Source organism: Mirounga leonina, unplaced genomic scaffold, assembly GCF_011800145.1.
Source record: "Mirounga leonina isolate KUSES-001 unplaced genomic scaffold, KU_Mleo_1.0 Mir_153, whole genome shotgun sequence".
In the NCBI taxonomy this organism is placed as follows: domain Eukaryota; kingdom Metazoa; phylum Chordata; class Mammalia; order Carnivora; family Phocidae; genus Mirounga; species Mirounga leonina.
This window is the reverse complement of record NW_023270387.1, coordinates 8,835,654-8,860,138: the sequence shown is the minus strand read 5'-3', so window position 1 is coordinate 8,860,138 and position 24,485 is coordinate 8,835,654. Positions and strand designations below refer to the sequence as shown.

The 24,485-nt window shown below is 37.6% G+C and overlaps 1 protein-coding gene across 2 annotated transcripts in view; it reads right to left on the bottom strand.

Annotated features, from left to right (window-relative positions):
- Positions 1–878: 878 nt before the first annotated feature.
- Positions 879–24,485, bottom strand: part of LOC118013230 (beta,beta-carotene 9',10'-oxygenase) — a 48,697-nt gene continuing 25,090 nt past the window's right edge. For both annotated transcript variants that reach the window (XM_035008935.1, XM_035008936.1), the window contains 7 exons: positions 19,999–20,127; positions 18,816–18,976; positions 17,727–17,894; positions 4,828–4,965; positions 3,171–3,353; positions 2,366–2,476; positions 879–1,109 (listed from right to left, as the gene is read on the bottom strand). In XM_035008935.1, the coding sequence (XP_034864826.1) occupies positions 996–1,109; positions 2,366–2,476; positions 3,171–3,353; positions 4,828–4,965; positions 17,727–17,894; positions 18,816–18,976; positions 19,999–20,127 (1,004 nt within the window). In that variant the 3' untranslated portion in view covers positions 879–995. The remainder of the gene's footprint in view (positions 1,110–2,365; positions 2,477–3,170; positions 3,354–4,827; positions 4,966–17,726; positions 17,895–18,815; positions 18,977–19,998; positions 20,128–24,485) is intronic.

The window sequence follows — 24,485 nt, the reverse complement described above, 5'->3', positions numbered from 1 at the left end:
GCAGTCGGTGGTTCAACTACTGTGGCGTCTGTGGACAGCAGAGAAACAGTTTGGAAGAAAGCCTCTAAGCATGACATAGCTGCTTCCCGTCCTCTGTGAGCCCTAGAACCCGTGCTAACAGGCAGGCTGTGACGGGGAAAAACGAGGTGCTTTTTAGAGCTATATTCATATTTTACTATCTACGATTATTTGTATTTTTTCTCTCAAGTGTGAGAACCTCCGTCACCCACGCTAACTGGTGGTGGTAATGACACAGCTCTACTTTTTCTTTCTTTTTTTTTTTTTTTTAAAGATTTTATTCATTTATTTGAGACAGAGAGAATGAGAGAGACAGAGAGCACATGAGAGGGGGGAGGGTCAGAGGGAGGAGCAGACTCCCTGCAGAGCAGGGAGCCCGATGCGGGACTCGATCCCGGGACTCCAGGATCATGACCTGAGCCGAAGGCAGTCGCTTAACCAACTGAGCCACCCAGGTGCCCCTAGCTCTACTTTTTCTTTCTCGTATATTTATTATCTAGAGGAAGATCTATCTAGTAAATATAAATTTAAAACTCTCTTCAAAAGGTTGTATCAACACTTGTTTAATGTTTTTAAGAAAGAGCTCTAAAAAATTATAAAACCATTATTATCTCAAGAATTCTGTTTTTAATAGAAATTTTAAAACCAGGTGTCTGGTTTGGAAGGGAAGGTGCCCTTTTTGCTCTCCCTTTTGTACGGAGCATGTTCATTTTTTATTTATTTATTTATTTATTTATTTATTTAAAGATTTTATTTATTTATTTGACAGAGAGAGAGCGAGAGCAGGAACACAAGCAGGGGGAGTGCGAGAGGGAGAAGCAGGCTTCCCGCTGAGCAGGGAGCCTGAGGAGGGGCTCGATCCCAGGATCCTGGGATCATGACCTGAGCCGAAGGCAGATGCTTAACGACTGAGCCACCCAGGCGCCCCGGAGCATGTTCATTTTAAAGCTAGTTTCCAGGTGTTTCGAATTGCTCCATCAGATGGTTACAAAGGTGCCATGGATCCCATAAGGCATTTGCACAGGTACTTCTGCTCGGCCCAGTTCTTCAAAGTTCTTGGCATCCAAGACTAGGAGAAAATTGTTTTCATTCTAGAACAGAAAGACAATACTGAAAATTCTTTTGATAATGTCTTACGCATCTTCCTATCTATCCTCACCACCTAGCACAGTGCTTGACTATCCATCCATTCACTAAATGTTTGCTGAATGGCTGAACGAGCCCGAGAAGGACATTATGGCTGAAGAAGTTCATACCTAGACTGAAGAAATTAAGTTGTTTGTATCAATTACCTTCAGAGGATCTCTTGGAGTTTAAGGATCTCCTTACCTGCCCCTTTTCAATCTCCTAAGAGACAGAATTTTTTTCTTCCAAATTAGAAATGTTTCCATTTTGTGTTACTTTGGAGCTGTACAAAGGGTAGCATTACAAGGCAGATTGATATTTGCCCTGGTGTAATTACATGAGTGGCAAGTACATGGTATGAGGACAAAGTCCTCCTAAGCCTATGGCAGATATTAGTAATTGATCACGGCACTTTTCTCACCAAACCCTTAAAAAGCCTCAGGCGACGCCTGGGTGGCTCAGTTGTTAAGCATCTGCCTTCAGCTCAGGTCATGATCCCGGGGTCCTGGGATCAAGTCCCACATCAGGCTCCCTGCTCTGCGGGAAGCCTGCTTCTCCCTCTCCCACTCCCCCTGCTTGTGTTCCCTCTCTCTGTGTGTCTCTCTCTGTCAAATAAACAAAATCTTTTAAATATAAGATAAAATAAAAAGCCCCAGAATCCTACATCCCAGGCACCCACTAATAACTGGTCAAAGCTGGTACTCAACCTATTTGCCACAAGACGGCCTTAGACAAGAAGTTAAGACATCAACATGATTGAGACACTAGGGCTCACCACATTAGACTTTTGGGGCACTCGGATGAAACTGGCAGCACAGTTGGTGGCATGAACATCAGACTAGACGTCAGAAGACAGATTTAAACACGGGCTTTACTACTATGATCTGACACAAACTCTCTCAACTCTAAGTTACAAATTCCACGTGTGTAAAATGGTATCCAACAAAGCTGTTCTGATGAGTAAATAAGGTGACATGTGTGAAAGTCGTTTGTAAATGAATTCCTATGCAAATGTAAATTATGAGGATGATTCTATAAATAGAACGTTAAAGTAATAATAAGGCATGGATTATGATAAAAGGGTATGTACATATGAGGAGAGGAAGACAAGGGAGAAAGTGCTGTATTGGAATCAAAAACTATTGATAGCATCACTGAATATAATCCTCAAAAGGCTCATTGCTACTTCTCTTTTTAACTAGTGATGAGGAGATACATTTACCTGGTCAGGGGTGATCACTGCAGAGAGAATAACCCCACCATCTTCTTCACTGGCTCCTGGTGCTGGAACAAACACTGGTTCTGAGGGGTAAAAGCCATCTTCTTTCCAAATCTAGAAGTCCCAAAAAAAGTATTTGATAGAAGGCTAGTTATGAGCAGGAAGCCTTCTATAGCTTTTGTCATTCCCAGCATGAATTTGGCTGTCTAATACAATATTCCAACAGTAAAAGAATCAGGCTCACTGAGTTGAATGGGTGGGGTGGGGGGTGATTTTGCAGCTGCAGACTCCATCATCATCAAACACACTTTGTACAATTTCCCATCAACCTGAAATATAAATGTCCCAACAACCTGAACCCCATTATTTGTCTAAAAATAAGATCATGCAGAGACTTGTTTTTCTGGGCTTGTGATTCATTTAAGATTTCCTAGACAGAATATACCCCTAGCCTAGGTGATACCATGGTTCTCAAACTTAATAAAAGTAAATGGCTGAGCTGCCTAAATATTAAAGGATCTCAAGAGCTACTTTAACAAAACAGAAACTAATTCAAAGTGCAGAACAAGTCGTTTAAGAGTTCAGAAAGGGAGGGGCACCTGGGTGGCTCAGTCAGTTAAGCATCTGCCTTGAGCTCAGGTCATGATCTCAGGGTCCTGGGATCAAGCCCAGTGAAGGGCTCTCTGCTCAGTGGGGAGTCTTCTTCTCCCTGTCCTCTGCCCCTCCCCAGCCCGCTCATGCTCTCTGTCTCTCTCAAATAAAATATTTTTTAAAAAAGAGTTCAGAAAGAGAAAAAGATTTGCATTACCGTCAGTGTCTTATTCACCACATCAACCTTGATCAGAGAATCCCCCACCAAATGCCGAAAGCCACAACCATAGAAGAAACGATACTTTTTGCCACTGAATTGGCCATAGTTGATCTGGGGAAATTCAACACCTCCTTCCTCCTCTAGATCCTCAGGATGTAGATTTTCATAAGAGCACCAAATCTAAAAGAGGTTCCAAAAAGATATGCAGTAATTGTTTACTTGCACACTTATTTTATTCAGTGTAGGTCAGTGAGGGTGCTAGGAGTTTGTGACAGGGCTTGGGGACTGAGACTCTAAGTCACTTTTTTCCATTGTTCCTCTTTCCATCATATGTATGAATGCATAAAAGATGATCAGGTTTGGGGGCACCTGGGTGGCTCAGTCAGTTAAGCATCTGACTCTTGATTTTGGCTCCAGTCATGATCTCAGGGTTGTATGACTGAGCCCCGTGTCAGGCTCTGCAATGAGTGTGGAGCCTGCTTAAGATTCTCTCTCTCCAAGGGGAACCCTCTTACACTGTTGGTGGGAATGCCAACTGGTACAACCACTCTGAAAAACAGTATGGAATTTCCTCAAAAAGTTAAAAATAGAGCTTACCCTACAACCCAGCAATTGCACTACTAGGTATTTATCCAAAGGATACAAACATAGTGATTCAAAGGGGCACCTGCAGCCCAGTGTTTATAGCAGCAATGTCCATAATAGCCAAAATATGGAAAGAGCCCAGATGTCCATCAACAGGTGAATGGATGAATGGATAAAGAAGATGTAGTGTATACACTCACACACACACACACACGGCGGGGTGGGGGGGAGAATATTACTCAGCCATCAAAAAGAATGAAATCTTGCCATTTGCAATGACTTGGATAGAACTAGAGGGTATTAGGCTAAATGAAATAAGTCAGCCAGACAAAGACAATTACCATATGATTTCACTCATATGTGGAATTTAAGAAACAAAACAGAGGATCATAGGGGAAGGGAAGGAAAAATAAAATAAGATGAAATCAGAGAGGGAGACAAACCATAAGAGTCTCTTAATTATAGGGAACAAACAGGGTTGCTGGAGGGGAGGTGGGTGGGGGGTTGGGGTAACTGGGTAATGGGCATTAAGGAGGGCACGTGATGTAATGAGCACTGGGTGTTATATGCAACAGATGAGTCACTGAACTCTACCTCTGAAACTAATAATACAGTATATGTTAATTTTTTTTAAAAAAAAGATTCCCTCTGCACCCTCCCCCCACTTGCACAAGCACACTCTCTCTCTCTCTCTTTCTCAAAAAAAAAAAAAATATATCAGGTTTTGTGATGAAGCTGTCAAATGGCATAAGAGGTAGAAGTGGGCTTTTTATTCTACTAAAGCTAAAACACTGACAGCTAAACAATAACATGGTAAGTGCAAATTATCTAAAAGGTGGAGACGATCAATAACAATCTCAAAAACTTAGGCATTTCACAACCATTAGAAAACTGTACCTATCTGTTTCAAAACACAAAAAGGACAGAATTCTGCAATTATTGTGACCTTACCCTGCTCAGCTGAATGTTATCAGACTTATCAGGCACAAAACATTGTGGAGAACAGCCAAGGAATGAAGTAACATGACTAAAAATCAAAGTCTTCGTCTAATGTCCTTTCATATCATACCTTTCCATCAGCTTGTTTCACAGCACTAGCTGAAGAATAGGACAATGGGCTGAGGTTCTCTCCTTCGGGGTCATTCAAACTGACATGTAAGGGCAAAACAAACCTTCGAGGGAAAGATCTGCCTGCTGAATTATAGACCTGTTCAGGAGAGACAAAGAAACAGATGAGAAAATGTCATTCATGGGGTAACAGCATGTCCCAATAATTTATACCCAGTCAACTTTATTGGCATTCCTAAGTAATTGCATAAGTGATATTTTTCATTCATTCATTTATTCCACAAATATCTGTTAAGTACCTTCTATAGGCAAAGCACTGTTTTAGACACTGGGAATGCAACAGTGAACAAAGTCTCTGCCTCATGGAACTCATATTCTAGTGGAGAAAAGATGATAATAAATAAGAATTAAAATACATGTTATTGAATTCGTGTCAAATAAACAAACGATTAGATAGCTCAAGGTCTGATAGTGATAAGTGCCATTAAGAAACATACTGTAGGGTGAGAGCCTAGAGAGTAACAGGGTGCTTCCTTCTTCATGTTTAGTCAGACTAGGACTCTGCGTGGAAAAGCATTAACTTTTAGCAGGCCTGGGTTGCTCAAACCTGGCACATTCTCAAGAAAGCTCTGTTTTCATGATTGGTTCCTGGCTGACACCTGGAAACTAAGCTCTTGGAATGTTCTGTCTGACAAGAGTGGCTCTGCATGCCTGAGGTCTTGAGTACTAGTTTGTCTAGTACTCTACTAGTAGAGTACTAGACAAACTGTACACACTGTACTAGTTTGTCCAGACAATTTATGCTAACAATGTGATTTATAATGAACACCTGCTTCCTTGTGGGCATATGGAGCTTTGCTAACCGAGGGTGTGTAGGGGCTTTGTGCCTATGTGCTGATTCCCAACAAAACCCTGGACAACCAGCTTCCCTGGCACACAACATTTCACACACGCTGTCACAACAAGTTGCTAGAGAAATCAGGTGTGTCCTGACTCCACTGGAGAGGACTTAGAAGGGTGCACCTGGCAGTTTTCTCTAGACTTCATCCCATGAACCTTTGCATTTGCTGATTTTTCTGAGATCTGTGAACCCTCCTAGTGAATCATTAAACCAAGGGTAGCTTTGGGAACCCCCAACACAACCTCCCTGTAGAGATCATGTTTAAGCAGGAGACTAACAAAATAAGTGTATTTTTTTTCTGACAATGAGAATGCTTTAAGCACATTTTCTTCTCTTGAAATACTGTAAAATGGAGGGCAAATTGTGCCATTTCCCCTCATACACCTGGTCTGTATCATCTCCACCTCACACAGAAAAATTTTTACCAAGTAAAGATTTAGTGCTATTTTTAAGCTTTACAAAGAGTTAGATTTTTATAATTACTTTTAAATTTATTTAAACTTTTTTTTTCCTTTTGCAAAACCATAGCTGAACAAAAAGAGTTGATGTGGATCAACTGTCCCACTGAGAACAGCTAAAGAAGCTGGACAAGATGTTTAAAACAGGGGCGCCTGGGTGGCTCAGATGGTTGAGTGTCTGCCTTTGGCTCAGGTCATGATCTCGGGGTCCTGGGATCAGGTCCCGCATCAGGCTCCCTGCTCCTTGGGTGCCTGCTTCTCCCTCTGCTTCTCTCTCTCTCTCTGTCTCTCATGAATAAATAAATAAAATCTTAAAAAAAAAAAAAAGATGCTCAAAACAGCTGTGTGAAGGCACTGGTGGGCTAAAAAGGCAGTGAAGATCAATATGGCAGAGATTTGGAGGGAGAAGGAAACCCACAGGTAAACAAGATACTGGGGGCAACTTGTTCCCTCATATCAGCTGCTTCTAGGAAAAGGCAGCTGAAAGGCTGAGAAAATGAAAGAATTTTTTTATTAAACTTTTTAATCTTCAGATCACTGCAGATTGGCATGAAATAATCCAGAAAAATAAACAATTGATTTAAAAAATGGGCAAGAAACTAGAATAAACTAGAATAAACATTTTGCCAAAAATATACAAATATATACAAAATATACAAGAAACTAGAATAAACATTTTGCCAAAAATATACAAATATATACAAAATATACAAATGGCCAATAAGTACATGAAAAGATGCTCAACATCATTAGTCCTTAGGGAAATACAAATCAAAACCACAATGAGATACTACTTCACACCCACTAGGGTGACTATTGTCAAAAAAATGAAAACAAAACAAAATCAAAAACAGAAAATAACAGGTGCTGGTGAGATTGTGGAGAAATTGGACCCCTGTGCAAAGTGCAGCTGCTGTGGACAACAGTCTGGCAGTTCCTCAAACAGTTAGATATAGAATTATCATAGGATCTGGCAATTCCACTTACAGGTATAAACAAAAAGAATTTAAAACAGGGACTCAAATAGATATTTGTATGCCAATGTTCATGACAGCATTATTCACAATAGCTGAAAGGTAAAAAAACAACCCAAATGTCCACCAACAGATGAATAGATAAGCAAAATGTAGTATAGACATACAAGGAAATATTTAACCTTTAACAGGAATGAGATTCTGATACATATTAAAACATGGATGACCCTCGAAAGGATTATGCTAAATAAAATAAGCCAAACACACAAAAAATAAATCTTGTCTGCTTCCACTTATATTAGGTACCCAGAGTAGGCAAATGCATAGAAACAGAAAGTAGAATAGAGAGAGGGGGAATAGAGACTTGTTATTTAATGGGTAGAGTTTCTGTTAGGGATGATGAAAAAATCTGGAAATGGACAATGGGTATGGCTGCACAACAGTGTTCATGTACTCATGCCACTGAACACCTAAAAATGGTTAAAATGGTAAATTTTATGTTATGTATATTTTATCACATAAAAAAATAATAATGCAGAGATGACATGTATCCTTCATCCAGATTCACCAATGATAACATCTTGCATAACAACACAACAATATCACAGCTGGAAAATTTACATTGATATAATCCACCAACTTTATTCAGATTTCACCAGTTGAACATTCACTCATGTATGTGTGTGTGTGTATTTAGTTCCATGCAATTTTATCATGTGTAAATTCATGTGATCACCACCACATTCAAAATATAAAATCACCACGAAGATCCTTCACACTACTTATTTTTAAAGATATAGCCACACCAACTCCCCCACCACTTGACCCTAGTGAGTAGAGATTTGATAGTTTTGAGGAACTAGAGGGACAAAATGTGGAGTTCAATGACTGCCAAAAAGGAGAAGCCCTGATAAACCCCTAGTTCTTTGGGTCAGGACTCCTTAGGTCAGCACCTAAGAGTAAGAATAAACAAGAAATAGTCCAGCTCTTTCAGGGACTGTACCCTGCTTCAAAATATCTCAATCCCTATAACTAGATTTAAGAATATCTGGAACTGATCATATACCCTAGCAATCTGCCAAAAGCAAAAAAAAATTTTCTCTGGAGGAGCATAATATCATCCTGGATCTCAAAATATCTCTACAAATTTTCAAACACAATATTCTGTACACAATAAAAATTAGCGAGTGCATGAGAAGACAAGAGAGTATGATTAAAAAACAAAACAAAACAAGATAACAACAGAAACAGAGCCACAAGGGATCCAGATAATAGAAGCTATCAGACTAAGTATTCTGAATATGTTGGAGGAAATTCTTTTAAACTGAGCATTGTAGCAGAGAACTAAAAATGATAAAAGAGAACCAAATTAAAATTCTAGAACTGAAAAATGCGATGGGAGTTTAAGAATTGAGTAGCAATGGGCGCCTGGGTGGCTCAGTTGGTTAAGCGACTGCCTTCGGCTCAGGTCATGGTCCCGGGGTCCTGGGATCGAGTCCTGCATCGGGCTCCCTGCTCTGCGGGGAGCCTGCTTCTCCCTCTCCCACTCCCCCTGCTTGTGTTCCCTCTCTCGCTGTGTCTCTCTCTGTCAAATAAATAAATAAAATCTTTAAAAAAAAAAAAAAAAGAATTGAGTAGCAAGGTTTAACAGCAGAATAGACACAGCTGAAGAAAGAATGAACTGTTAGATAAGGAAATATCCAAAACAAGATGCTTAGAGAGACACAAGGATGGTAAATACTAAACAGAACATAAGCAACAGATGGACAGAGTGAAAAGGAGTGACATATGTGTACTGTGGACCCAGCCAGAAGAGAAAGGATTTACCAAATGCAACATTTGAAGAAATAATAAGTGACATTTTTCAAAAACTACTGAAAGACATTGAACCATAGATTCAAGTATCCCTAAAAACACCCACATAAAATAAATAAAAAGAAAACCATATTGAGAGATATCATAGGACTAACTACAGAAAATCAAAGAGAAGATTTTAAAATCAGAGGAGGAAAAATGATCAACTTCAAAGGAGCAAACCTTAGACTGACTACTGATTTCTCAACAGAAATCAGAATACAATCAAATATCTTTAAAGTGTCAAAATAAAATAACTAACAACCTGGAATTCTTTATCCAATGAAAACATCCTTCAAGAAAGAAGGTAAAATAAAGACACTTTTTTTACAGGCAAAAATATAGATTTCATCACCAGCATATCTGAACCAAAGGAAATACTAAAAGATGTTCTTCTGTCAGGAAGAAAATGATTCCACATGGAAGCTCAGAGAGACAGAGAGGAATTAAGAGCAATTGAACGGTACAGATGTGGGGAAATGGGTAGTATTGGGAACTATGATTACATAAAGCAACATTAGTAATAATGCCTTGTAGGGTTTAATAGAGAGAAAATTAAAATATACAACAGTAGTGTATAAATTGGGAATATAAGTATAAATGTGTGTGTAAATATAAGTGTCCAGAGTTCTTGCATTGTCTGCAAAGAATTAAAAGAACCAATTTATAATATATTGTGTTAAATGAAGAATGCATATTGTAATCTCTAAAATAACCACTAAAAGAATGTATACCAAGCTAATGGGCAGAGGGTGGAATGAGGTTTGAGGAAGGGGAGATGGAAATGAAACAATAAAATATACTCAACCAATCCAAAGAAGGCAAAAAAAGAGAGAGAAAGAACAATGACACAAATAGGAAGTGAATGGTAACATGGGATTTTTAAGCCTCAATATAGGTGATTATTCCAACTAAATGCTCAATTAAAAGTCAAGAATTAGGGGCACCTGGGTGGCTCAGTCAGTTAAGTGACTGACTCTTGATTTCAGCTCAGGACATGATCCTGGGATCATGAGTCCTGGGATCGAGCCCCACTGCGGGCTCCACGCTCAGTGGAGAGTCTGCTTGAGGATTCTGTCTCTCTCCCTTTGCTCCTTCCCACCACACACATGCATGTACACCCTCTCTCAAACAAATAAATCTTCAAAAAAAAAAGTCAAGAATTAGCACAATGGATTTTTAAAATATATGTTGCTTACATGGTATACATTTAGAAAGATTAAAAGTAAAAGAATGGAAAAGTTAGAGCAGGCAAACACTAAGCAAAAAGTAGACTTTAAGGCAAAAACCATTACTCAGAAATAAATGTTCAATAAATTATCAAGGTAAAACAAGTTAAATTTGTATGTCCATAATAACAGAGCACCAAAATATATAAAGTAAAAATTAACATAACTATAGGGGTGTCTGGATGGCTCAGTTGGTAGAGTATCTGACTCTTGATCTTGGGATAGGTCATGAGTTCAAGCCCCATGGTGGGGGTAGAGTTTACTTAAAAATATAAAATTAAATAAAATTAACATAACTATAAAAAGGGTGGCTGGGTGATAGACACTGGGGAGGGTATGTGCTATGGTGAGCACTGTGAATTGTGTAAGACTGCTGAATCACAGACCTGTACCTCTGAAATAGATAATACATTATATGTTAAAAAAAAAAAAGAAGAAAAAGATAGCAGGAAGGGAAGAATGAAGGGGGGGAAATCGGAGGGGGAGACAAACCATGAGAGACTATGGACTCTGAGAAACAAACTGAGGGTTCTAGAGGGGAGGGGGGTGGGGGGATGGGTTAGCCCAGTGATGGGTATTAAAGAGGGCACATACTGCATGGAGCACTGGGTGTTATACACAAACAATGAATGGAACACTACATCAAAAACTAATGATGTAATGTATGGTGATTAACATAACATAACATAATAAAAAAAAGAAACAGAAAAATCTATAGTGTAAGAGATTTCAATATGCCTCCCATGTTATATCAGAACCTTATATAATAAACAGCAATTAATAAAAATAGACACAATTTGGATATTATAAATAAATATGACCTAATTGACATATACAAAACACTACATCCAAAATTCAGAATATACATTATTTTAAATATACATGAAGCATTTAAAAATGATCTTATTCTGGGTCATAAAGCAAATCTCAATAAATTTTATAAATTTAAAAACACACAGCACAATTAAGCTGGAAATCAATGGCAGAAAATAACTAGAAAAATCCCAATATATTTGAAATTTTTAAAACACATTTGAAAGAAGACATCTCAATGAGAGAAAATTCTTTAACTGAAAAGTAATAAAAATAAAACATATCAAAACTTGTGGGATGCAGCTAAAGAGAAATTCATCATCTCAAAGATACATGTTGTGGGGGAAAGGATGAAAAATAACAAACTAAGGATCCACATCCTTAGTTAGAAAGAGGGCACATTTTTTTTTTAAAGATTTTATTTATTTGACAGAGATAGCGAGAGCAGGAACACAAGCAGGGGGAGTGGGAGAGGGAGAAGCAGGCTTCCTGCTGAGCAGGGAGCCCGATGCGGGGCTCGATCCCAGGACCCTGGGATCATGACCTGAGCTGAAGGCAGACGCTTAACGACTGAGCCACCCAGACGCCCCAGAAAGAGGGCACATTAAGCACAAAGAAAGTAGAAAAAGCCAGAGAAAGACAAATACCATAGTTTCATTCATATGTGGAATTTAAGAAACAAACAGATGAACATAGGGGGAAAAGAAAAAAAGAGAGACACAAACCATAAAACAGACTCTTAACTATAGAGAACACACTGAGGGCTGCTGGAGGGGAGGTGGTTGGGGGTTGGGGGATGGGGACTGGGGATTAAGGAGTGCACTTGTGATGAGCACTGGGTGTTGAATCACTAAATTCTACTCCTGCAACTAGTATTACACTTTAACTAACTAGAATTTAAATAAAAACTTGAAAAAGAAAGTAGAAAAGGAAATAATAAAAATAAGAACAAAAATTGATGAAATGGAAAACACACATTAAAGAGGATCAACAAAGCCGAAAAGATAGTCCTTTTTTAAAAGCTTCATTAAATTGCTAAGACCCTGGCAAGCTTAAGCAAATGAACAAAAAAGACAGGAAAAAATAACCATATCAGGAATAAAAACAGGTGGTATCAATTAACCCTAGGTACATTTTTTTAAAAACACAGAATGATATTAGGAATAACATCAGGTAAATATACTTGAAATTTTAGATGACATGGATAAATTTCTAGAAAACCCCAATTTACCAAATTTGATACAATAAGAAATAGAAAATCAGAATAATCCTATATTATTAAGGAAATAGAATTCATAATTTAAGGGGTGCCTAGGTGGTTCAGTCGGTTAAGCGTCTGCCTTTGGCTCAGGTCATGGTCCCAGGGTCCTGGAATTGAGCCCCACAGCAGGCTCCCTATTGAGCAGAGAGCTTGCTTCTCCCTCTCCCTCTGCTGCTCCCCCTGCTTGTGCTCTCTTGCGCTCTCTGTCAAATAAATAAATAAAATCTAAAAAAAAAAAAAAGGAATTCATAATTTAAGATCTAACTATAAGGAAATTTGCAGGCCCAGATGGCTTACTTCTTGAATTATTCCAAACATTTAAGAAATAATGCCAATCTTACACATTCTGCAGAGAAGAGAGAACAATTTCCAACTCACTGTATGAGATCAGCAAAGCCTTAATACCAAAATTTAACAAGGACATTATAAGAAAGAAAAATTATAGGCCAATTTTATTCAGAAAATACATGCAAAAATAACCTAAACAAAATATTAATACAGTAAATCTAACAATATTAAAAGAAAAATACATTGCAACCAGTTGGTATTTGGTTCAGGAATGAAAGGTTAAGCTTCATATTCAAAAATCAATAAATAGGTGTTATAACCATTTCTTAAATTAATCAGTATACTTCACCACATTGATGACATAAAGGATAAGTCATGTGATTATCTCAATAATACAGAAAAAATAAAATAAAATCCAACATCCATCCATGATAGAAATTCTTAGTAAACTGTAAGTAAAAGGGAATTTTCCTAAGCAAGCAAAACTCATCTTTAAAAAAAAATCTAGGGGCGCCTAGGTGGCTTAGTCGTTAAGCGTCTGCCTTCAGCTCAGGTCATGATCCCAGGGTCCTGGGATCAAGCCCCACATCCTGCTCCTGGCTCAGCAGGGAGCCTGCTTCTCCCTCTGCCTCTCCCCCTGCTCATGCTCTCTCTCTCTCTCTCTCTCGCTCGCTGTATCTCTGTGTCTCGAATGAATAAATAAAATCTTAAAAAAAAATTTTAAAGTAAATAAATAAATAAAAATTAAAAAAATTTTTTTAAAAATCTATTGTGGCACCTGGGTGGCTCAGTCAGTTAAGTGTCTGCCTCCAACTCGGGTCATGATCCCAGCATCCTGGGATCAAGTCCCACATGGGGCTCATTGTTCAACGGAGAGCCTCCTTCTCCCTCTGCCTGCCACTCTCCCTGCTTGTGTGCACTCTCACTCGCTCTCTCTCTGATAAATAAATAAAATCTTTAAAGAAAAATCTATCAATAACTTACGTCCACACAAAACCTGCCCACAAATGTTTATAGTAGTTTTATTTATATTTACCAAAAACTGAAAGCAACCAAGATATCCTCCAATAAATGAAAGGATAAACAAACTGTGGTACATATATACAATAGAATATTATTCAGTGATGAGAAAAATGAGCTATCAAGCCACCAAAAGACATGGAGAAACCTTAAACACATATTACTAAGTGAAAAAAGCCAGTCTGAGGGGCGCCTGGGTGGCTCAGTCGGTTAAGCCTCTGTCTTTGGCTCAGGCAATGATCTCAGGGACCTGGGATCAAACCCCTTATCAGGCTCCCTGCTCAGTGGCGAGTCTGCTTCTCTCTTTCCCTCTGCCCCTCTCCCCGCTCATTCTCTCTCTTTCAAATAAATAAATAAATAATGTTTAAAAAAAAAAAAAAGGGCCAGTCTGAAAAAGCTACATAGTCTAGGAGTCCAATTATATGACATCTTGGAAAAGGAAAAACTATATTGACAGTAAAAAGATTACTAGTTGCCAGGTGTTGAGGAGGGTGGGGAGGGAAGAACAGGTAGGAGATGGTATTTTTAGGGTAGGGAAACTATTCTTTATGGTACTATATGTAATGATGGATACATGACCTTATGCATTTGTCAAAACCCATAGAATTGTACAACACAAAGAGTGAAACCTCATGTAAATTATGGACTTTAGTTAGTAATAATATATAAATATTGGTTCATCAACTGTAACAAATATACCACACCAAGGCAAGATATTAATAATAGGGAAACCTGGGGCGATAAGGGGGAAGGGAATATACATGGGAGTTCTCTGTATGTTCTGCTTGATTTTTCTTTCAACTTAAAACTTCTCTAAAAAACAAAGTCTACTAGTTTGTTTGTTTTTTGTTTTTTAAAATCTATATCAAACAGCATACTTAATAGTAAAAGGTTGAAAACTGTTCCTCTCAGATTAGGTACCAGATAAGGATGCCAACCATCACTACTTACACTCAACACTGTACTGGAGATGCAGTGAAGTAAAGCAAGAAAAAGAAAACCAATAACTAGTTTGGAAAGGAAGAAAAGAAAACCATCATTACTTGCATAAGATATGATTGTAGATGTACAAAATCTAAAGAATCTATAAATTATTAGAATTACTGAATTACTGTATTCATTACTGAATACAAGATCAATAAAAAAATCAATCATATTGCCATACAGCAGTATTAACATAAATGAAAGAGAAAGTAAATAACATTTAAATTAATATAAAATAATATCAAGGGGTGCCTGGGTAGCTCAGTCGTTTAAGCATCTGCCTTCAGCTCAGGTCATGATCTCGGGGTCCTGGGATCAAGCCCCATGTTGGGCTCCCTGCTCAGTGGGGAGTCTGCTTCTCCTTCTCCCTCTCCCACTGTCTCTGCCCCCACTCATGCTCTCTCTCTCTCAAATAAATAAATCTTTTTAAAAAATAATAAAATAAAATAATATCAAATACCTAGGGCATCTGAGTGGCTCAGTCAGTTAAGTGTCCAATTCTTTTTTTTTTCTAAAGATTTTATTTATTTATTTGAGAGAGAGAATGAGATAGAGAGAACATGAGAGGGAGGAGGGTCAGAGGGAGAAGCAGACTCCCTGCTGAGCAGGGAGCCCGATGTGGGACTCGATCCCAGGACTCCAGGATCATGACCTGAGCCGAAGGCAGTCGCTTAACCAACTGAGCCACCCAGGCGCCCAAGTGTCCAATTCTTGATCTCAGCTCAGGTCATGATCTCAGGGTCGTGAGATCAAGCCCCATCTCAGGCCCTGCACTGAGCATGGAGCCTGCTAAGATTCTCTCTCTCCCTCTCCTTTGTCCCTCCCCCAACCCATGCTCTCTCTCTCTCTCAAAAAAAAAATATATATATATGTATATATATATATATATATATACATTCTTACATATATATAAAATACCTAGAAGTAAATCTAATAATTTAATAATCTTTTTTATAATCCAAAAGATGTACAAAATGTGTACCCAGACAGCTATAAAACACTTTAAAGAAATGATAAATGGAAAGATATATTGTGTTCATGTACTGGAAGAATCAACATCATGTAAAGATGTTAATCTTCCCTCAAATTAATACATAGATTCAGTGCAAATGCAATTAAAATCTAACAGGTTTTTTGTTTTTATTTTTGTGTGTGTGTAGAAACTTACAAGCTGATTCTAAAATTTATTCCAAAATGTAGAGGGCCAGGGAATGGCCATGACACTTATTATAGAAGAAAAAATTAGGAGGACCTGATCTGCCAAACATCAAGATTTTTTATACAGTGACAGTAATCAGAACAATGGCATACTGGCACAAGAATACATAAGGAGACCAATGGAACAGAATATAGAGTCCAGAAACAGAACAATACATATATGGGTACTTAATTTTTAGAATTACAAATTCTTCTAGAGGTAATATGGGAAAATATTTTCATGACCTTATGATGGGAAGATGTCTGAGACAGGATGTATAATGTATTACTCATAAAGAAAAAAACTGATATATTGGAACATGCTTATTCATCAAAAGCACCACTAAGATAATCTGATAAAGGTATCTACAAAAATACTTATAGCAATTTCATACTTAATGGTGGATTATTAAACATTTTCCAAATGAGATGGGGAAAATTATTACTGCTATCATCACTTCTTTTCAATTTGAGGTCCTAGCTAGTATAATAAGGCAAGAAAAAGAAATAAAAGGTATATAAGTACTGGAAAGAAATGAAACTGTCACTATTTCAGATAACATGATTATATACATAGAAAATTTAAAATAACCTATAGTTCAACTATTTAAAGCCTAATAAGTGAATTTAGCAAGGTCTCTAAATATGACATAAATATACAAAATCAATCAATACCAGCAAAAATAGAAAATGAAAGTTTAAAAGATACAATTTATAATAGTTTCAAAACACATTTAATGCCTAGGGATAACTTTAACAAAAGATATGTAATATCCTGACACTGAAAACAATAGACATTACTGAGGGAAACTTTAGAAGACTCAAATAAATGGAAAGATATTCCATATTCATGGATTGAAGACTTAATATTTCTTACTGTAATAAAGATACCAATTATCCCCAAATTGATCTATAGTTGCAACATGATCTCAATCAGGTTTTTTTTAATTTGCAAAACTGTTAAGTTGATTCTAAAATTTATGGAAATGCAAAAAGGCCAAGAGAAACCCAGGCAATCTTTAAAAAAGATTTATTTATTCATTTTAGAGAGAGAGAGAGTGCATGCAAGTGGGGGTAGGGACAGAAGGAGAGAATCTTCAAGCGGGCTCTCATGGAGCCTGATGAAGGGCTAGATCCAACAACCCATGAGATCATGACCCCAGCCGAAACCAAGAGTCAGATGCTTAATGGAATGAGCCACCCGGGTGCCCCAAACCCAGGCAATCTTAAAAAAGAAGAGGGCTAATGGACTTATACTGCAGATATCAAGACCTATCATACAGCTATAATAATATAGGTCAGCTTTGTAAGTATAAGTAACTTTAAAATTAACATTTTAAAAAGATTTAAAAATAAAACTACAAGGGCACCTGGGTGACTCAGTCAGTTAAGCAACCAACTTTTGATCTCAGCTCAGGTCTTGATCTCAGGGTCATGAGTTCAAGCCCCGCGTTAGCTCCACACTGGGCATGGAGCCTACTTTTTAAAAAACTTTTTTAAAAAATAAATATAAACAAAACTACAGCTCAAAACAATTTACATTACATAATACAAAGGAAAAATTTTACCTTGGATTCAGTATCAGGAAAATGTGAATCCCTTCAGCTAGATGAACTGAAACACTTTCTTTTATTAGAGAATTAAGATATTATAGTCCATTTTGTTATCCTTTCCAGGTAACTTAAGAATGTGTAATAAGGAACTAATCACAAGTGCTCTAAAACACATCTCTTGGTTTTCTTTAATATGCTTTTTATTTATTAGGTATTAAGTAAGTACTGCAAATTATTTTTAAGTATTAAATAATAAAAAATGGCAAAGCTGTGTCTTCAAAACCATTCTCCTTCCTTATCTGCCAAAGAAGCAAGAGAAACAGCTAATTCCAAAGCCAATCAGAACCTGACAAATCAGAGATGTTTACCTGATCAAGCCCTTCCCCAGATTTCCTGAGATTCTGTAGTTGGTAAACTTCCAGGCTTCTTCCATCATCTTGACAGCACAAATCAATTACAACACAGCCCTGGTCCTCAAAGGCATTGATTTGATGAAAAGTAACAAAAGGTTTACTGTAGTATATTCCTGGAAGAAGCTGCAGGGGAAAATACAAACAATGAAAGAGAGATATTTTGTTTTTTCATTTTTTTTCTTTAGGGGACAGACCCACAAAGTTTAAATTAAAAAGATTCCCTCCCTTTAAATGACAGGCCTAGTAAGTGTAAAAAGTAGAATTTGGAATGTAGAAGCAAACCTTTGATTTAAGCATCCTTCTTTAAGCCATCACATCTCATATTAAATAATGAATTCTGGAGCTATCTGATACAAACCAATCAATGATTACAATGAACTTAAAAGTCCTGATGAAATATGGCCCAAGGTTTTGAGGGATAAATAAATCCTGGATTCTATCTTACATGATTAAATAGAAAATACTGCTATTAAGTAGCTTATGACGAACTCTTTGAAAATGCACTCATCACCAAAAATAGGATTTTTCTGGTAATGAAATTAGGGTAGAATAAATTTAGGATATTATCTCTTTAAAGAGACTAAAAGAAGACAAATATAATAGTACTACTAATCAGGAGTATAGAAAGATATTTAACTAACCCACGCACCTTGGACTTTGGTAGGATTATCATATTTACCTATCAAGAAGTCACAGGAGCAAGCAATTAAAGTACGTGCAAAAGTTCCAAGACTTCTGCATGAACAGCATTCTCTTTAACAAATATCATCATATGGAAAAATCCATGCTTAGATGCTAAGAAGATTTCCTAGATGCCATTTTAGTTAAGTCAGATAATTAAAAGTGTAAAACCAACAATTTTCTAATATGCAAAACCCACTGTATTAACTAATAAGTGAGCTAGCCCTACCTACGGAAGAAGGTAATATCCTTGATTAAGAGAGTCTTATGCAAGCAATGCCCAGGGAAAGTAAAAATCAGCCACAGGAAAATGTGTCTTTGTGTCCAATAATTTTCATGATAAATATACTCAAAATACTCCACCTGTCCAGTGTGCTTATCCACCACATGAAACCGTGTATTATACTGGGGTTCCCAGCTTATTCCACTTGAAAAGGCCTTTCCCCGAATTCTAGAAGTGACAATTTTCCACAAATTCATCTTTAGAGGCTGTTCAATGAAGATTATATAGTTCCTCGTCATTCCTAAAAGGTTCCAGCAAATAATAAAATGTTATTTGGCAAATTACAGTTGTCTGAAATGTGACAGTTACGGGGACTTATCTGAATGCCTGGACATAGTACTGCTGACCTAAGCAAAAGCCAGCCAGAAATAATCCTTCACTATTTCCCAGCTTTGTTTTACATATTTCCTGTTCCTACATAAAAAAGGGAACTGCTTAGAATAGCTTGGGTTGAATACCGTCAGCTTGCTTTTTATCTTTCTTATTTTTCTTTTCAAATTGTTTGTTTTAGGAACAAAGTAAAGAAGCATAATATTAAAGTGTCATTTGTGATCAAGATGTTTATTCTGTAATCCATTTGCTATTTGTACTGAAGGTAAGGATTCAGGAGTAGATTGGCCATAACAGTTTAGAACGTAGAAAATAAATATTCTGAGAAAGAGCTGAAGCAATCAAACAGAATATAAATTTCCCCCAGGAAATATAGTCAAGACCTTTTCATGTATGATTATTACCTGTGGCTTAAAGTTACCTAAAATTTTGAATTCTGTCAATTTTTTTATGGTCAAATGATTTTTTTTATTAAGACATTACTTTTTTTAGAGCAGTTTCAGTTTTGTAAAAAAATTAAAGGGAAGGTACAGAGACTTGTCATATATCCTCTGTCCCCACACATGCATAGCCTCCCTTTTATCCACACCTCCCACTAGAGTGGTTGGTACATTTGCTATACCTGATAAACTTCCACACACAAATCAGAGGCACTCAAAGCCCATAACTGACCTTACGGTTCACTTTTGATGTTGTCAATTTTTAAGTAATTGCTAGTACTAAAATAAATACGTCTTTTTAAGCAGTCATTTGGCCAGGGTAAGAAGTATGTGACTGAGTAGAATAAACTTAACTGGCATTAAAATGCAACCTTGGTCTCATTATCAGCATCCTTTGATAAGCTTATCAACACAGTATTTGCCCAAACTAGTTCCTCTGCTACAGCGACATTAAGGCAGATGCCATTGCAATTTACCTTATGTCTGGGCTTACCAAAGCTATGATAGTAAGAAGGTTTCATCCTCTCTGCAGAGGCAATAGAACATATCACCTGGGCTCCGTGGATTGTCTCCCCAGGATCCACCTTCTCTGGAGGAACCCGAATAATATTATAGCAAGAACCTGGAAAACAAAGTCCTGTGTTATTTTACACACATTCTAGAATAAAAGATAACCCTCACACTCATGGACTACACAATAGCAGTTAAGAGATTTATACAATATATGCCTGACATCCATATTTCATAAAGGGTTATTTCAAACAAAGACTTGGATAAAAAAAAATATTAACTGGGGCGCCTGGGTGGCTCAGTCATTAAGCGTCTGCCTTCAGCTCAGGTCATGATCCCAGGGTCCTGGGATCGAGCCCCACATCGGGCTCCCTGCTCGGCGGGAAGCCTGCTTCTCCCTCTCCCATTCCCCCTGCTTGTGTTCCCTCTCTCGCTGTGTCTCTCTCTGTCAAATAAATAAATAAAATCTAAAAAAAAAAAGTTAACTTTATGAAAGTCACATTAGGTAAGATTTTAAAGTAATACACACAAAGTAATCAACCAACAGTTTATTGCATTTTTTTCATGATTAATACCTAAGTTTATTGCATTTTAATGCTCCCAAAAGTTTACCCTCTCACTTCCTGAAGATGAACTCATTCTCTATAGGAAGAGATTAGGTACCAGCCAGGATCATCTTCAAATTCTATTTGTCCCTCTCCCGACTCCCCAGTCCCTACAACTACAGTCTCCATTTGCCCCCACACCCACTTCTTCTCTCCAGTCCTCTGGATCCCTGGGGTCTCTCTGAGTCCTATCTCATCCTTTCTCATCAATGCATTCATGCAATCACCTTCATTCATGTAATCATTCATCTTACTGCTTCGTCAAGAATTAGCTCAGGTAACCCACTCCTCAAGTAGCACTCCCTGACTCTTCCTCACCCCAAAGGTATTTGGTGTCCCTCCTCTATGCCCTGAATATATCCCATACAGTCACAGCACTTGTCTTACTGAACTATAATTTTGTGCTTGTTTATCTGCTTCCCAGTATACTGGTGAGTTCTTCAAGGGCAGGAATTGTGTCTGATTCATCTTTGCATCCTCAGTACCAAGCAAGGACTTAGAATTCAATAGGCACAGTACAAATAGCTATTGACAGATGAATTAACAACATATGTTTTTTAAATCATTCAGTGAATAAACATATACTGAGGTCATCTCGAATTATATTTCTGGTATTAAAATTGCCAATGCTGGTCCTGAAAAACTGGACCAATAACTTGCAGAATTTTGCAATCATTGAGCTTCTTTTGGAACAAGTTCTCCATTCATTTGTTCAGCAATTACTTATTGAGTGCCAACTATATTCCAGGCACTCTTCTGAGTGTCCTAAGTTTATCTTCCAGACACTTGTATACAGCAGTGTGCAAATATACAAAGGCTCTTCTTTGATAAAGCTCAAATAAAGCATTCATAGGTAAAAATATAAAGCATGAGATGACAAAAAGATCTACAAAGAAAAATAAAACAGGGAACGGGAATCAAGCATAAGTGTATATAGATGGAGGCCACTGTTTGCAATTTTCGATATGGTGATCTGAGAAGGCTTAACTAAGAAGGTGACATTTGAGTAAAGACCTGAAGGAGGTGTGGAAGAGAGCCTTGAGGACACCTGAGAGAATCACAGTCCAGGCAGAGAGAAGAGTAAATGCAAAGATTCTCAGCCAAGAGTAAGTCTGGAGTGTTCAAATAACAGCAAGGAGGCCAGTGTGGCCCTGTTATAGTAAACAAGGAGAAGAGTCTAAGGAGACGAGGTGGGTGGGTTAAAAGGATAACTGGCTGATATGCTGAGAATGAGCTGACGGGACAGAAGCATGGAGATCCATTAAGAAGCTATTACAATAATTCACATGAGAGAGGATGGTGGGCTCAAACCAGAGTGCTGGCATGAGAGGTCATATGAAGTGGCTGGATTTTTTATTTATTTGAAGGCACTTGCTGCAATTGCTTTTTGACCAACTGGATATGGATGCGAGAAAGACAGGTGGGAAGGATGATTCCAAAATTATCATCCTGAGGAACAAAGATGAAGGATCAACTGAGATGGGGAATATTTTAAGCAGAAAAAATCTAGGGGAAAATTTCAGGAGTTTGGTTTTTAGATAAATTAATTTTGTAATGCCTATTAGACATCCTAGTAAAAACATTGAGTAAGCAACTGGATATAAAATACTGGAGAGGTCTGAGTTGGGGATATACATGTGTTCTGAGCACCCATGATATATAAACAGTGATGAGTTATAACAGCGATAAAAGACAAGCTCTACAGTTCAAGAGTATCATAGAGCCATCTAACTTATTACATATATTTAACTAGTACTAAAAACTACCTAGATTGATTAATGTTTAGAGGATTTTTGTTCATTTTTAAAAGTCTTTCTAAAAATATATGGAAAGGCTAAAACAATTAAAAGCTTTTTACTTCTTAAAGATAGAAATTACTGGTGAGCACTTTATTAGGGGAATCACTAAATTTTCCCACAACCTAGGTAGTAAGTTCCCTGCAAGGACATGTACATTCCAGTTCCAGTTCAAAAACTCCTCACTGGACTAAATCATCAAGTAAAAAGAAGGAGGAGGAGAGGAAGGAGGAAAGAAAATTCAGTTTTAGTTGAGGTTAGGAGAAGATAAAGAGAAGAACTGCCCATCTCAGTAGCTGGATTAAGTGACAAGACTCAATTCACTAAATTTAACCACTCTTAGTTAATGAACTGTTCTAATCACAAGTTGTGAAGCCCTGAGCAAGACAGGCATATACCCAGGAAACAGCCAGCAGAGGAAAGCCCAAAAGAATGACCTCCCCAGTCCTGTGAGTCTAACTCTGGGAGACTCTTCATGATTTTGTATAATAGCAAATTGAGGCAAAGTAACAAGACAGCCTCTGATGACTGGGGGCAGGATTTCTCAAAGATCCAGGAGTCACTTGCACCAAAATCACCTGGGGACCTTGCTTGAATGCGCCAACATAAGGGGTAAGGGAGTAGTTAAAATGCAGATTCCTGGCCCCTTTTCAAGTCTATTGAACCAAAATCTCTGAAGATAAAGCCCAGTAATTTATATTGCTAGAAGTGTTCAGAACATTCTTAGGTACACTAAAGGCTAAGAACCTCTGATCTAATGACTATTTATTTTAGAATATATAATTCAGAATGGTTAAACAGTTTTTATCATATTATGAACTAGTTACAAGGTTATCTACTTGATTGATAGAGTCAATTTATTAAGAAATTTATTTTTTGTCAACCATATTTTAATTAACAAGAAAATAGTTCTACTTAGGAGAATTCTATGCAGCTTGGTTCTATAAAATGCTTCTTGATGTAAGAAATAATTAATTACAATATTTTAATATGTTGCTAAGGGAAGAAAAAACAGACCAAAAAAGCATATAGAGTAGACACCATTTTTTAAAAAATGAATCTTGGGTGCCTGGGTGGCTCAGTCGTTAAGCGTCTGCCTTCAGCTCAGGTCATGATCCCAGGGTCCCGGGATCAAGCCCCGCATCAGGCTCCCTGCTCAGCAGGAAGCCTGCTTCTCCCTCTCCCACTCCCCCCTGCTTGTGTTCCTGCTCTCGCTATGTCTCTCTCTGTCAAAAAAATAATAAATAAAATCTTTTAAAATAAATAAATAAATAAAAATAAATAAATAAAAAATGAATCTTTTTTTAATGATCAGAAAAGATGGACAAAAAACTGCTGAGTCAGTTTACCCATTTGCTGAAAGATTTTACCTAAAAGGGTGTTTGCTGTGTTCTATAACAGCTTTGAAGGATACACCCCTACCCTAGATCAGGTAATAAAGAAGAGGAGAGAGACCTGGGTGATGAAGTTTCAGGGTACCCTATCTCTACATGAGCAAGTAAAAAACACACCTGCAGTATTCATTTTAATATACATCACAGGTATAAATATGGCGAGGTAGAGACCAACAACCTGCAAAGCCAATTACTCACCAAAAGTATACATTAACCTACACAAAAGTTAAACTCTACAGAGGTTTCACAGGTTATAGATGATAGATTGATAGCTAAGATAGAAATATCTAACAGCTACACATCTCTCTTTAAGATTTTATTCATTTATTTGAGAGAGAGTTAGACAGAGCATGAGAGGGGAGAGGGTCAGAGGGAGAAGCAGACTCCCTGCTGAGCAGGGAGCCCGATGTGGGACTCGAAACTGGGCCTCCAGGATCATGACCTGAGCCGAAGGCAGTTGCTCAACCAACTGAGCCACCCAGGCAGCTGACCCATTTCTTTTCAAACAGAGAGACATGTACTTAGGTTATAGGAACATGAATTTGCACGCTCTGAGAGTCTTCTGTACTCAGCAATGAGTAATTTCTAAGATGGTCTATCAGAGTGACTTTGGATGTGATTCAGGCTCAAGACCAGTCTTACACACTTAGAAGTTTGCCTAAGCAAGTATCCTAA